Source organism: Trachemys scripta, chromosome 3 (assembly GCF_013100865.1).
Source record: "Trachemys scripta elegans isolate TJP31775 chromosome 3, CAS_Tse_1.0, whole genome shotgun sequence".
Lineage (NCBI taxonomy): Eukaryota > Metazoa > Chordata > Testudines > Emydidae > Trachemys > Trachemys scripta.
The window spans coordinates 25,950,424-25,966,093 of record NC_048300.1 but is presented as its reverse complement, the minus strand read 5'-3'; the positions used below and the strand labels follow the sequence as shown (position 1 = coordinate 25,966,093).

The following is a 15,670-nucleotide window of genomic DNA, read 5'->3' as shown; positions in this document are numbered from 1 at the left end:
AATATAGCTGGACCCCTTGGTAATAGTGACTATAATATAATTAAATTTAACATCCCTGTGGTGGGGAAAACACCACAGCAGCCCAATACTATAGCATTTAGTTTCAGAAAGGGAACTACACAAAAATGAGGAGGTTAGTGAAACAGAAATTAAAAGGTACAGCGCCAAAAGTGAAATCCCTGCAATCTGCATGGAAACTTTTTAAAGACACCATAATAGAGGCTCAACTTAAATATATACCCCAAATTAAAAAACATAGTAAGAGAACCAAAAAAGTGCCACTGTGGCTAACCAACAAAATAAAAGAAGTAGAGAGAAGCAAAAAGGCATCCTTTAAATAGTGGAAGTTAAATTCTAGTGAGGAAAATAGAAAGGAGCATAAACTCTGGCAAATGAAGTGTAAAAATATAATTAGGAAGGCCAAAAAAGAATTTGAAGAACAGCTAGTCAAAAATTCAAAAAGTAATAGCAAATTTTTTTTAAGTACATCAGAAGCAGGAAGCCTGCTAAACAACTGGTGGGACCACTGGATGGTTGAGATGCTAAAGGAGCATTCAAGGATGATAAAGCCATTGCAGAGAAACTAAATGAATTCTTTACATCAGTCTTCATGGCTGAGGATGTGAGGGAGATTCCCAAACCTGAGCCATTCTTTTAAGGTGACAAATCTGAGGAACTGTCCCAGATTGAGATGTCATTACAGGAGGTTTTGGAACAAATTGATAAACTATACAGTAATAAGTCACCAGGACTAGATGGATTCACCCAAGAGTTCTGAAGAAACTCAAATGCAAAATTCCAGAACTATTAACTGTCGTCTGTAACCTATCATTTAAATCAGCTTCTGTACCAAATGACTGGAGTGTTGCCGGTCCAAAAGGGCCCGAGGGGGGCAACAGCGGGGTTCATTGTGCTTTGCACCAATGAACACACCAGGGGTAGAGAAACAAACCAACTTTATTCAAGAGCTCCGAATAGGCACTAGGAGACCAGCATGTCTCAAATGAAGCGCGGCAAATACAAGCAAGTGTCCCATTTTATATTCCAAGCTGTTTCTGTGCAAGCCTTTGTTCTGTTATTCCCTCTTACACCTCCTACCCCTCCCTCCTCGAGCAGTTACAGTTAGAAATATTCCGGTCTGTATGCTTATCATTGACCTTGTAGTTTCATGCACACGCAGTCTTACGCAGTCTTTCCCTCCCCCTTTTTCACCACATTATCACTACAAGTTTTGCTAGAAAAGTTGACCATTACATTTTTGCTTCAGCCTGCTTCAGCATGTAAGCAGTTAGCATAGAAGTAGGTGAGAGTTCACAAGATGGAGTTCTGTGGTTCACTTAGACCCAGAGCGCAGGAGTTTCATCGGCACTTATGGCCTTCCACTCCCCCGAGTTACATGGTAGCTATGCCTAGTGACACCAACAGGAGGATAGCTAATGTGATGCCAATTTTTAAAAAGGGCTCCAGAGGTTTTCCTGGCAATTACAGGCCAGTAAGCCTGACTTCAAGTACCGGGCAAACTGGTTGAAACTATAGTAAAAAATTAAATTGTCAGACACATAGATGAACATAATTTGTGGGGGAAAAGTCACCATAGTTTTTGTAAAGGGAAATGATGCCTCACCAATCTGCTAGAATTCTTTTAGGGGGTCAAGAAGTATGTGGACAAAGGGGAACCAGTGGACTTAGATTTTCAGAAAACCATTGACAAGGTCCCTCACCAAAGACTCTTAAGCACAGTAAGCTGTCAAGGGATAAGAGGGAAGGTCCTCTCATGGATTGATAACTGGTTAAAAGATAGGAAACAGAGGGTAGGAATAAATGGTCAGTTTTTAGAATGGAGAGAGGTAAATAGTGGTGTCCCTCAGGAGTCTCTACTGGGACCAGTCCTATTCAACATATTCATAAAGGATCTGGAAAAAGAGGTAAACAATGAGGTGGCAAAATTTGCAGATGAAACAAAACTACTCAAGATAGTTAAGTCCAAGGCAGACTGCGAAGAGCTACAAAAGCATCTCTCAAAACTGTGTGACTGGGCAACAAAATTGCAGATGAAATTCAACGTTGATAAATGCAAAGTAATGCACATTGGAAAACATAATCCCAACTATACATATAAAATGATGGGGTCTAAATTAGCTGTTACCACTCAAGAAAGAGATCTGGGAGTCATTGTGGATAGTTCTCTGAAAACATCCACTCAACGTGCAGTGGCAGTCAAAAAAGTGAACAGACTGTTGGGAATCATTAAAAAGGGGATAGATAATAAGACAGAAAATATCATATTGTCTCTATATAAATCCATGGTACGCCCACATCTTGAATACTGCATGCAGATGTGGTCGCCCCATCTCAAAAAAGATATATTGGAATTGGAAAAGGTTCAGAAAAGGGTAAAAAAATGATTAGAGGTATTGAACGGTTTCCGTATGAAGAGAGATTAATAAGACTGGGACTTTTCAGCTTGGAAAAGAGACGAGTAAGGGATATGATTGAGGTCTATAAAATCATGACTGGTCTGGAGAAAGTAAATAAGGAAGTTTATTTTACTCCTTCTCATAACACAAGAACTAGGGGTCACCAAATGAAATTAATAGGCAGCAGGTTTCAAACAAACAAACAAAGGAAGTATGTGGTGATACAGTCAACCTGGAACTCTTTGCCAGAGGATATTGTGAAGGCCAAGACTATAACAGGGTTCAAAAAAGAACTGGATAAATTCATGAAGGATAAGTCCATCAATTAGCCAGGATGGGCAAGGATGGTGTTCCTAACCTCTGTTTGCCAGAAGCTGGGAATTAGCAACAGGGAATGGATCACTTGATGATTACCTGTTCATTCCCTCTGGGGCACCTGGCATTGACCACTGTCGGAGGACAGGATACTGGGCTAGATGGACCTTTGGTATGACCCAGTATGGCCGTTCTTATGTTCTTATACTAGAAATCCTTTGGATCACTAGAAAGAAAGTATCAGAGGGGTAGCCGTGTTAGTCTGAAAGAAGTGAGGTTCTGACCCACGAAAGCTTATGCTCCCAGTACTTCTGTTAGTCTCAAAGGTGCCACAGGACCCTCTGTTGCTTTAGAAAGAAAGGTTAATACTTAAACTATGAACATTTGATTTTAACCTGTTTGTAATATAATACAGACGCTCCCCGGGTTACACAAACCCGACTTACGCAAATCCGCATTTACGGAAAGTTCCGTAAGTTCTGTAAGCTTTTTTTTTTTACTTAATTGTCGGGTATACGTCCCTGACTTATGCAAAATTCGACTTACGCAAGGCGTTCCGGAATGGAATGCTTGCGTAAATCAGGAAGCGTCTATACACACATGTGCTTTAGGAAAAAAGATAACTGGGGGGGGGAGTACTTTGTCATCAGGATGTAGTGAAGGTAGACACAGATGAGCAGAGAACTTCTAGCCCATCTACCTAGTTAGTGTGTAGGTGAATCCTGAAATCTGGGTGAGTGTTTATTCAAGTTATAGTTGCTATATTTTAGAGGGGCATGTGTGAATCTTTAAGGTATGTCTACACTTTGAGCTGGGCATATAATTTCCAGCTCGAGGAGACATACCTGAATTAGTTCTGATTGAGCTAGTGAACTAGAAACAGTGTAGCCATGGCAGCGGGAGGGGCTAGATGCTCTGAATATGATCCTGTCTGAGACCCTAGACCAGTGGTTTTCAACCTGTGGTCTGTGTACCCCTGCTGATCCACAGACTATGTCTAAGATTTCCAAAGGGGTCCACATCTCCATTTGAAATTTTTAGGGGTCTGCAAATGAAAAAAGGTTGAAAACCACTGCCCTAGACACATACTCCAGATGACTAACTCCTCCCACTGCTAGTGCCACCACAGCTACACTCTGTTTTAGTGCAGGTATGTCTCCTTGAACTGAGAATTGCATCCCCAGTTCAAAATGTAGACATACTCTTTAACTGCCAGATTCCCCTTTTCTTTCAATCTGACATAAATGCAATTCAGTGCCAGTATCTTTAAAAGTTACTTACAACCACATAACTACTATTCAGACATACACTGCATTCCTGGGGAGAGAGTGGCTATGGGAAAATGATGTTGCATTTAATATGTTCTAGACAGGGACTAGTTTCCCCTCAAAGGGAGCAGCCTTTGAAACCTTTGAGTAAGCAGCAACGGGGGAGCTCATTTCAGCTGGGTTAGGTCCTAATGTGGCTACCCCCAGATCCATTTTAGTGCCCAGGGCGAACAAGCATATTTGCACCTGTCATAACTATAAAGGGAAGGGTAACAGCTGTCCTGTGTACAGTACTATAAAATCCCTCCTGGCCAGAGACTCCAAAATCCTTTTACCTGTAAAGGGTTAAGAAGCTCAGGTAACCTGGCTGGCATCTGACCCAAAGGACCAATAAGGGGACAAGATACTTTCAAATCTTGGGGGTGGGGAAGGCTTTTGTTGTGCTCTTTGTTTGGGAAGTTGTTCGCTCTTGGGACTGAGAGGGACCAGACATCAGTCCAGGTTCTCCACATCTTTCTAAACAAGTCTCTCATATTTCCAACTTGTAAGTAAACAGCCAGGCAAGGCGTGTTAGTTTTACTTTGTTTTCTCAACTTGTAAATGTACCTTTTACTAGAGTGTTTATCTCTGCTTGCTGTACTTTGAACCTGAGGCTAGAGGGGGGTCCTCTGAGCTCTTTAAGTTTGATTACCCTGTAAAGTTATTTTCCATACTGATTTTACAGAGATGATTTTTACCTTTTTTCTTTAATTAAAAGTCTTCTTTTTAAGAACCTGATTGATTTTCTCCTTGTTTTAAGATCCAAGGGGGTTGGAACTGTATTCACCAAGAGTTGGTGGAAGGAAGGAGGGGGGATGGTTCATTTCTCCCTGCTTTAAGATCCAAGGGGTTTGGATCTGTATTCACCAGGGAATTGGTGAAGAGTTTCTCAAGGCTTCCCAGGGAAGGGAATCCACTTGGGAATGGTGGCAGCGGACCAGATCTAAGCTGGTAGTTAAGCTTAGACGTTTTCATGCAGGCCCCCACATTTGTACCCTAAAGTTCAGAGTGGGGAAGCAGCCTTGACAGCACCCATGCCATTTTTGGGGGGTTATTTTTCCACCCCATTCAGAGGTAACATGTAACTATTCATAATGGGGCGTGGAGCAGGTGACCACCCCATAGAGGTTTTCAAACTGTGAGGCGCACACCCCAGAGGTTGTGGAGGAACATTCTGGGGGGAGAGTGGCGTTGCCAGGTGGCTTGGTTCGGCGATGCCAGACGGGGTCAGAGAGGGAACACCACCTCCACCCCTGACTCACCTCAACAGGCCACCCAGCCTGTGTGGGTTGGGGGCACCTCTGGCCCCATCTTTCCATCCCAATGGCTTTGCACCCTGGGCAGCTACCCCACTTGCCCCATCCTGATTACGGCCCTGGCTACTTCTTTATTGTATTCCTAGAACAGAAACAAAATGGTGGCACATAAAGGAATAGGGCAACACACTAACTAGCGTGCTCTCCAATATTCTTATTCCTCAAAAGTGTTCTCTATTCTTTTGATTTTTTTAATGGACAGCAACAAATAATTTGGGTAATTCTCTTCCAAACAATGCGTTTAGTTACAAAAGAATCATAGTGAAAGTTGTTCTAGTTTGGGCCCATATGGTCCAGCTAGATAATTAGCCTTCTAATTCACCTCCTACCACAGAATCTAAAGCTACATCTACACTACAGGGGGGGGGTCGATTTAAGATACGCAAATTCAGCTACGCGAATAGCGTAGCTGAATTCGATGTATCGCAGCCGATTTACCCCGCTGTAGGGACGGCGGCAAAATCAACCTCTGCGGCTTCCTGTCGACGGCGCTTACTCCCACCTCCGCTGGTGGAGTAAGAGCGTCGATTCGGGGATCGATTGTCGCGTCCCGTTGGGACGCGATAAATCGATCCCCGAGAGGTCGATTTCTACCCACCGATTCAGGCGGGTAGTGTAGACCCAGCATAAGTGTTTTTCCCCATGTGTAACTTTTATGGGTGCAAAGTAAACATGAACAGAGTGTAAACTGATTCACTGTTGTCTCCTGAATCTGCAGTCAGCCTGAAATGATACTTCTGAGAACACTGTAACTGTCCCATTCATCTGAATGGGTAGTTTCTAAAAACAAATGATGAAACCGTTCAAATAGTTACTATTTCACTGCTGATCATTTTAGCGGACATCCAGTTAATGTGCTTATTCCACAATCTTAAACCACCTCAGCCCTTCCTCAGTGCCAAAAGCTCCAAATATTTCCTATTTAGCTCCACAGGCATAGTTTGACTTCTATATTTAGGGGGGGCAGCTCCAGTCAGGCCAATGGGGCTTCGTGTGTGTGGGGTGGGGTGGGGGGGAATTTGTGCCCGCCAGAGGGTTTGGGGGGGGCAATGCTTCCGTCTCCCAACCATGCCCATGCTTAGCTCTCAAATCTCTAGTTTCCTCTGACTACTCCAACGTAAATATTCATTGCCAATACAAAAATTTAAAATACTAGACTATTGTAAAATTAAACTTAACAATATAAACAAAACAGGGGCTACTGTACTGATTGTATTATTTTTTGTCTCATTTACTAAACTCCGTTTTCATATTTATTTGAAGCTGCCTCTGAATTTGCAGTTTGCCATGCCAGGGACTCTCAGTGAAAGCCAGCTGAGATCTGGGCAGGAGGGTGGGGAGAGATTGGGGAGAGGACTGCCTACCCCTCTGAGGGGGGTCTGACATCCCTCCTCCCAATTCTGTATTTCCTGGTTTTCAAAAGTTTGATATGAAACTTACTCTTCATTTACTGGTTTTTACTAAGTTTGAGTTTTGTTGGTTTGAATTTGATATTCTGGAAGAGCAGGCAACCTTAATTCTACAATAACAATTTTTTTGGAGGGGGGGGGAGGGCTTTCAGGTTGGCCTGAGTTATACTATTTTGCAGTAACAAGCATATCCAAATAACAAAGAGTGTAAGGATGTTGCTTGACATACTTTATAATATATTTACTTTTAAAGAGATGCATATGGGCAGTGTTCAAAACCAATTTCTCTGTAACCCCAATGGGAGTTACATAACTAAATACCCTGCATAATATTTTTAAACATTTCTATCTATATACAAAAATGAGGTAGTACAAGTACTGTTTGATATGGCTGTTGCTAATTTTTCTTTAATATCAGAGAAAAGAAGGTAAAATATATAGGTACAGGAAATTTCAGCTTTCCTTAGGATGTAGTAACTAAAAATATATCCATAAACACATGCAATTCCTTATCTCAGAGGTAGAAGCAGTAGTTTGACTCCCCATCCCCTCTGAGGTTTTGATTCTTTAAAAAATATATAATGATGATGATGAAGGCCTTCCTATAATTTAAATTAATTGTGAAAAATATATTTTACTCAGCTGCTGGCCTACTTTTTTTTTAATTTGAACTGAAATTTGCATACTAATTTCTAAAACCATGGAAAGACAAAGAGAGGCCCATGAAAGAAACAGGCCTATCAGATAAACAAAACTATTTAAAATACAATAGTTTATATTTTTGTTGACAATACACTAGCTAAAATCTGACTGTGTGCTGAATTGTACTTTATTGATCGTCTTAATCTGTCTCAGCTGAACATACTGTTTAAATTTAGCAAGCTAAATTAAGATGGAAACAATTTGAAATACATTTATCTAGAGATTGTTGCTATCAAGGTTTTGATATGTTAAAGGAGTTGGGATTTTTGAAAAACTGAAAAAAATCAATATTTGTTCTCATCTTTGATTACTCTACAATGTTGTGCTGAACTAGAGAATGAAGTGTGGTTTGAACTATATTCTTTTCTAGCCTGGCTGTACACCCAGATAAAACCTTAGTTGCTACAGGACAGGTTGGGAAGGACCCTTACATTTGCATCTGGAATTCCTACAGTGTACTGACTCTTTCTGTTCTTAAGGATGCGCATACGCATGGAGTTGCCTGCTTGGCTTTTGATTCAGATGGCCAGGTTTGTATATTTTCAGTTTCTCTTTTTCTTCTATTTAAGTTTACACAAAGAAGTAAATTTTTATATATGTAGCCTGCATATAGAATTATAGCATTACATCAGCACTGAATACTAATACAGGATCCAAAATACTGCAAATCTCTCTCTTTTTTAAAAAGAAACGCTTTTGGGGCCAAGACCTCAGGCTAGCACTCCAGGTAGTTGTGTGGGACACTGGGCAGATGGTAGACATAGCCCTCCATGGCCCAAATGCAGCCCTATCTCCTGAAGAGTTAGTATTGGAGGAACTGCATAGTGATTGTTTGGTCTTCAGAACCAGCCAGTGTTCACCTGCGCCTATTGTTCAGAGAGCTTCTACAGTATATTGATATACACTGTGTCCCCCCAGTCTTGTCCCTCCTTGGGCAGCAGAACTGCATTGGTCTCACTGGTAAGGGATTCTCACCAGCTGTAATGCATAGTAAATTTAATTTAATCAAGTGTTTGAAATAGAAAAACTGTATGGCTTTGGAGCTTAGCATTGGAATCCTGCAAAAAACAAACAAACAGAAGATCACTCACAAAAATCTCTGAGAATCAGAGTGTTTTGACCATATGATTAACTAGATATTTTAAGAAAGATGGAAGTCAAATATAAATGGAGAAATGGATTTTTCGTTATTAGTCACAATAAGTAAATTTCTAGTAGAAAAAGTAATGGTAAACCACAAGGACTTTAACATAGTGTCAAAGGAATGCATATTTGTGCTTCAGGCAGAGACTTGAGCAAATTATTCCGAACAGTTCATCCCTACAGAAAGATTACCTGTGTAATATTGTACTATCAATGTCTGGAGTATTCCACTGTGTAAATTTTTGTCACACCTTAAAATTCCTACCCTATGTTAGTTTTAAGGACCTTTATGGGTGCCTAAATCCTTCTAGAGGCCATCTGTACTACAGTACATTTCACCTTGTGCAGTCTTCCCCATTAACTCAAAGTTTAATCCCATCAAAGAGAGAACTGAATTTGCATATTTTAAAAAAATAATCAGTCAGCTATATTTGTTTTGTGTTGCACAATCAGATACACAGATATGCTCCCACTGACATCACTGAGCGTTGGATTGTCTGTATCTGAGGGCAGAATTGGACCATGATGTTTTAAAAGAATAATCTCATATGGAGCAAAACTACCTTTAATTTTTAATGTAAATTAACATCCTTTCACTTAGTTTAAAATTTAATCTGAAAGGAAGGACACTGCCAGAAGCAACTTCCCTTTAACATATCTTATTTGTAATAGTACATTACTTTAGTCTTAAATTAATAAATGTGAGTGTTAATTTTGCTACCTAGTAACATAGAAAGATTTGTGAAATGGTTAATAGACATGAGAGGAATGAGGAATTTTAGGAAATTTCAAGGGTCACGGGTGTTAAACCAATTCAACGGCTAATTTTTTCCTTCCTTCTCTATAAAGGTAATAACACTCAGTACATATATAGGATTGTAATAATAATAGTTATCACGTAGTGCTTTACATTGCGCAGCATCAACTAATTAACATTATTATAGGTTACTGCTCCAGATTTAAGCTTGCTTTCTATTTCAAGCCCAATTTTCAACTCTCTTCCCCCAACTTCCTAAAAAAGGAAACCAGTCCCTCTAAAATTTCATACACCATATCTCATCCCCAGTGTACAGTCTTTCTGGGAAGACTGGGAAAAAATGGGGAAGGGAGTTATAATGTTATTGTGTCCCAAAATCTCCTAACTTTCTTGTGTCCTCCTATCTTCAAAATGACTGGGAGACAGATTGTTAAAGGTAGTTTAGTGCTTAAAGATGCAGATAGGCATTTAGTTGGAATTTCAAAAGTGCCTAAGACCACTAAGTGCTTTTGAAAATCCTACTATGTGTCTATCTGAATCTTTAGGCATCTAAATACCGTTCAAATTTTGGCCCCTTACCCTACAGATTCCAAATTTGTTGACCTTGCATAACAGTGTTCTAGACATGCAGTGGGAGCAGGGGTTGGGGTTGAGGTTGGGTTTTAGTGTGGGAATTCCAAAGATATAAAGAATTATTTTTACGAACATGATATAAACTGATCAGATGCTGAGTATAAGCTTTGCAGCTTTAGTTGTGGGGCTGAGCCAGAACTGGAGGGCATGGATTTGAGGGAGAGGAGACCAGGAGGGACATGGACTCATGGAAACCAGGTACCTGGAGCTTATAGCTGTCAACAGTTCCATTTTGGCCAAGACACTTCTAGGTTCTGAACACCATTGTGGGAAATGTGTGTCCTGTTCTGGGACTAGACAGATTCCGCCTACATATGTATTACTCACTTCCTTCAAATGCACTCCTCATCCTTATACACTGAATGCATTTTAAAATTGAAAAACCAGTAAATATCTTGGGCTGAAAAGGGAGAATAAAGTTGTCTATGTGTTCATAGAATCATAGAATATTAGGGTTAGAAGAGACCTCAGGAGGTCATCTAGTCCAATCCCCTGCTCAAAGCAGGACCAACACCAACTAAATCATCCCAGCCAAGGCTTTGTCAAGCCAGGCCTTAAAAACCTCCAAGGATGGAGATTCCACCACCTCCCTAGGTAACCCATTCCAGTGCTTCACCTGCTCCCCCCCCATGAAATAGTGTTTCCTAATATCCAACCTAGACCTCCCCCACTGCAACTTAAGACCATTGTTTCTTATTCTGTCTTCTGCCACCACCGAGAACAGCCTAGCTCCATCCTCTTTGGAACCCCCCTTCAGGTAGTTGAAGGCTGCTATCAAATCCCCCCTCATTCTTCTCTTCTACAGACTAAATAAGCCCAGTTCCCTCAGCCTCTCTTTGTAAGCCATGTGCTCCAGCCCCCTAATCATTTCTGTTGCCCTCTACTGGACTCTCTCCAATTTGTCCACAGTAATTTGGTATTACTATACTTTATCATCGGTAAAACATACAAAAGATCAATCTGCAGTTTAAATCAGGAAATATTTTATGTACACATTTTTATTTATGTATACTTAATAAGATGCCGAGTTTCAGAGACAAATATATTTAGTTAGGCTTGGGAGAATTTGGGTTTTTTATAATTTTGATGGATAATAATTTTTTTTAAGTATTTTTATACTTTTATTTATTTTCACATTTGCACAAAATTATGGGTTTTAAGCAATTTTTTTTATTTTTATGGAGATACATTTTCACAGTTGTGAGAAATAATGGGGAAAGACAGATAATTATTTAATTACAATAATCATTGAGATTCAAACAGTTCAAGTGTTATAACCATTAAAACACAACATGTCATCATCATGTCAAAATATACAAAGAAAGTATGCTTAGATCACACTCTAATAGGTTCTCAAGTACTGTTTTTCTTATTTTTCCTATCTGAAAATTCCAATGATTATTGGTGGATATATTTTTCATTAGTTTTTGGGTGGTGAACAGTGAAATCAACGTTTATAGACATTTACAGATAAAAATCTAATCCTTCCCAGCCTGTATTTAGTATAAACTTGCTATTCAAATTTTTTATAATTAAAAACTAAAGTAAAATACAGCCTGAATATCCAGCACACCAGTCTGAGCTGCTGCCACTTAAGAATTTTTTCCTGTTTGATTGAAAAAATGTTACTTCCTTTATCAGATTTTATGGCCTAGATAGTTTACAAATTTTTAAAGAAAAGAGCTGTCAATTTGCATATAGATGAAGATATGTTTTGTTGAAGCTACATTTTTTATATTTTGCATCTTCAGAATTTTTTCATAGCTACCATAAAATTAATGAGGAAACAATTTACTTGAATCAGGAACTAACTATGACCCATATTACAAGCTGTTCTGCGCTGAAGTCAGTAGGCTTCTCAAAAGTGCTGGGTTCTACCTGTTATGGAACAGCCTGCAGATTCAGAGCTGATATTTTTACATATTTAAACATAGTTCAAACATGCATAGGGTTGCCACCTATCTGGGTTTTACCCGGACAGACCAGTTTTTGGATTCTGTGTCTGGGTGCCATTTAGGGTTGCCAGGTGCCTGGTTTGCAATTGGAAAGTCCGATAGAAAAGAGGACTTGACAGTGTCCGGTCAGATGTGGTGACCAGACGCCAGCCCTTGCTTATCCAGTGTTGCCTCCTACCTGCAGGTAGGCTTCTTGCAGCAGCTCCCATCCCAGCCCTGGAGCAGAGGGAGCCCAGTGTGGGGAGGCGGGGAAGGAGGTGGAGACAATCCAGCAAGTGATGGGATGGGGGAAAGAGAAAGTGACTGGGGCGGGGCTTTGAGGGTAATAGGCAGAGCAGGGGCAGGGCGTGGGGGAAAGGGGTGGGGACGGAGCTAAGAGGAAGGGGCAGGATGGGGGCGGGGCTGTCGGGGAAGGGCCAGGGGGAGGCCTCAGGGGTTCAATTCCCAGTAATTAGAAAGTTGGCAACCCTAAATGTGCACTACAATTGACCATTTTTATGTTTCAAGTAATAGGACTGCCAAAAAGTTATTTTAGACACTTTTTCTTTCTTTACACTTAATTCCAAAATAAATTAGTTTTATTTTTGTTACTAAGAGTATAAAGATGTTAAAATTGAGTTCAGCCTTTGTGCCACAATTTTATATAAGCAGCTGGAGTTCCTACCCTGCTGCTAATAAAACATATAGTGCAGGGGTAGGCAACCTATGGCACGTGCGACGAAGGCGGCACGTGAGCTGATTTTCAGTGGCACTCACACTGCCCGGGTCCTGGCTACTGGTCCTGGGGGCTCTGCATTTTAATTTAATTTTAAAAGATGATTCTTAAACATTTTAAAAACCTTATTTACTTTACATACAACCATAGTTTAGTTATATATTATAGACTTATAAAAAGAGACCTTCTAAAAATGTTAAAATGTATTACTGGCATGTGGAACCTTAAATTGGAGTGAATAAATGAAGACTCGGCACACCACTTCTGAAGGGTTGCCGACCCCTGATATAGTGTATGCATAGTCCAAATTTAACCCCTTTCTGGTAATTCAGATAACGCTAACATAAATCTCAAACTATTCTTTATCCCCAAATTGCATGTTCCTAGGCTTTTCCTGAAGAACTGCCTTATCCCAGAGTTTCATACCCTCTTCATTGAAGAGACGCTTCAATTCCTTTTATCTTGGTTGGGATTTAATTCTTCTTAGCGTATGTGCAATGTGCCTCAGGTGGCACGTGACTAGGGCTAGTCTACGCTACGGGGGGTGGGGGGTCGACCTAAGATACGCAACTTCAGCTACGCGAATAGCGTAGCTGAAATTGCGTATTTTAGGTCGACTTACCTGGCTGTGAGGACCGCGGCGAGTCGACCGCTGCCGCTCCCCCGCCGACTCCGCTTCCGCCTCTCGCTGTGGTGGAGTTCCGGAGTCGATGGCAGAGCGATCAGGGATCGATTTTATCGCGTCTACACTAGATGCGATAAATCGATCCCCGATAGATCGATCGCTACCCGCTGATCCGGCAGGTAGTGAAGACGTGCCCTAGGATTCATCACTGAATTTGGCCGCTGGTTGGATCATTAGTATCTCTAGCTTGGGCTAGGTACTGACTGGGATTGTGACATGAACACTGATCCATGGCCCCTGGGATTTAATTTAATCCACCTGTTGCTATAATTGAGTAGTGATTCAGCATCATCACACAATTGTTACTCTCTCAACATACACACACACATACGAGAAATTACAGTAAGTCAGATTTACTTATTTGCAAGTTCATTACTCTGCACAAACCAGGAAAAATATAGATGCATTTGGCGGCCAGCAGAGGAAAATAATTTTAGTTGTTCACCAGAACTATTCCCTATTGCTTTGGGCATGCACTATTCCCTAGATAGGACCAGTGATACTAAGAGATGACACGTGGTGTGTCACATCCCAAGAAGCCAAAGGTAGAGATGCATTTCAGTGTTGTTAAATAAAAGAATGGTGACTATAAAGTGCTTAGGTGCATTTTTGTTTACTTTTCTGAATCCAGGAATTTCTTTCATTTTCTGGGATCTATAGTTGGGGAGAAAACAGGACAGGGAGGGTTTGAGGGGGATGCACATGGTCACCTCCCACAAGGCCTATGAGTAATCTAGCATTAAGTTATAGCAATATGAAGCTATATTAACTTTGCCTTATTGCCTCCATGCCATGAAATGCCTTCTGATGGAAGCATAGAGGACAATTCCTGGCTCAGTGTTCCCTGATTGTGTGGAGAGGATAGCCAAGCATGGAGGCACATGGCCTTGTATTTCTGCAAATCCCCATGAGTTGGTGCCTTTTTTTGCTCTTTTGCCTGGTATAGCAGTACCGGTGATATCAACAGTGGGAAATGTGAAGAAAATAATCTTTTGCAGACAAGGTACTTGCCACTAATAGAGACAGGATACTGAACCAGATGAACCACTGGTGTTATACAACAGGACAGTTTTTATGTTCCTGCATCCTCCTAAGGATCTGTGAAATTAGACAAAATTTGAAGAGACTTAGATGTTAATTTATATCTTAAACATCTCTTCTTCATCCTGTTTGTTTATAGCCATAGCCTCGACAAAAAGGGATTCTTGTTTCTTAGGAGAGGGGAGTTCATTTATTTGTATTAAGCTTTTAAAATAACTAGTTATGCATTCTTTCAAAAATAAAATTGAAAATTAAAGGGTAAATTACAGTCATAAAATGCTACTAGAAAAGTCCACAAAAATGAGCACCATAAACATAATGAAATGTGGTGGTGTGGGTGGTGGGAGAGGAGTGTTTTAATCCCCCATTTACTTTTAATAACAGTTCAGTAAGATGTGAATGCCAGATTGTTGTGTTACTGAAGCAAGCTCTTCAGATCTTCTGATGAATTTAACCTATGTTTGGTACACTTAAAAGTCAAGTAATTAATGTCAAGCTTCTAGAAAAGACTAGAATTTTTGGCATGTTCTAATATTAAACAAATATTTAACATGGATATCTTGATGGTATCTTTAGCAATTTAGTTTTAATTTGAGTCATATTTGGAGAAATCCTTCTGTACACATACAATGCTTACTTGAAAGACTTATTTTGGGCTGATCTTCAATTAACTAGATTATTTTTTTTCCTTAGTGTTTAGCCTCAGTGGGACTGGATGCCAAAAATACAGTATGTATTTGGGATTGGAAGAAAGGAAAACTACTAGCAACAGCTACTGGCCATTCAGATAGGGTAATCATATAAAAGGAATTATCTGAATTTTGTCCGGAGCATTTCTCGATAACATGTAACATTTTTGTTTCTATATTGTATTATTTTTTCATTAGGTTAGTCCACAGAAAGGTCCATCAGGTGGATCTGAGTGGAGAATATTGCCCAAAGCTGGGAAATGTCAAAGCGATTTCACCACCAGTCAAAAAAACACACACATAAACATACACATATATGGAGATAAATTAATCTTTTCATTGTGCATATATATTTTACTATGCATGGTATATCTGTGAATATTTCACATGATAGAATATACATAAATAGTGGGAGCAAAACAAAACAATACTGTGTTTGTGAGTTGGGTGAATTCAGTGCTTCACTGTTGTGTACTATATTTCTAACACATCAGGATTAATATTTTTATTCGCTTTTCAAAATTACTTTTTTAGGGTCTGATGCAACTCCCATTGATGTCTGTGGAAGTTTTGCTACTGACTTCAA

At 40.1% G+C, this 15,670-nt stretch overlaps 1 protein-coding gene across 1 annotated transcript in view; it reads left to right on the top strand.

The window, feature by feature from the left end:
* The window catches only part of EML6 (EMAP like 6), a 352,965-nt gene that overhangs the window by 133,398 nt on the left and 203,897 nt on the right, over positions 1 to 15,670 (top strand). Inside the window, exons 2-3 of the mRNA XM_034764322.1 lie at positions 7,837 to 7,996; positions 15,089 to 15,187. Of these exons, the coding sequence (XP_034620213.1) occupies positions 7,837 to 7,996; positions 15,089 to 15,187 (259 nt within the window). The remainder of the gene's footprint in view (positions 1 to 7,836; positions 7,997 to 15,088; positions 15,188 to 15,670) is intronic.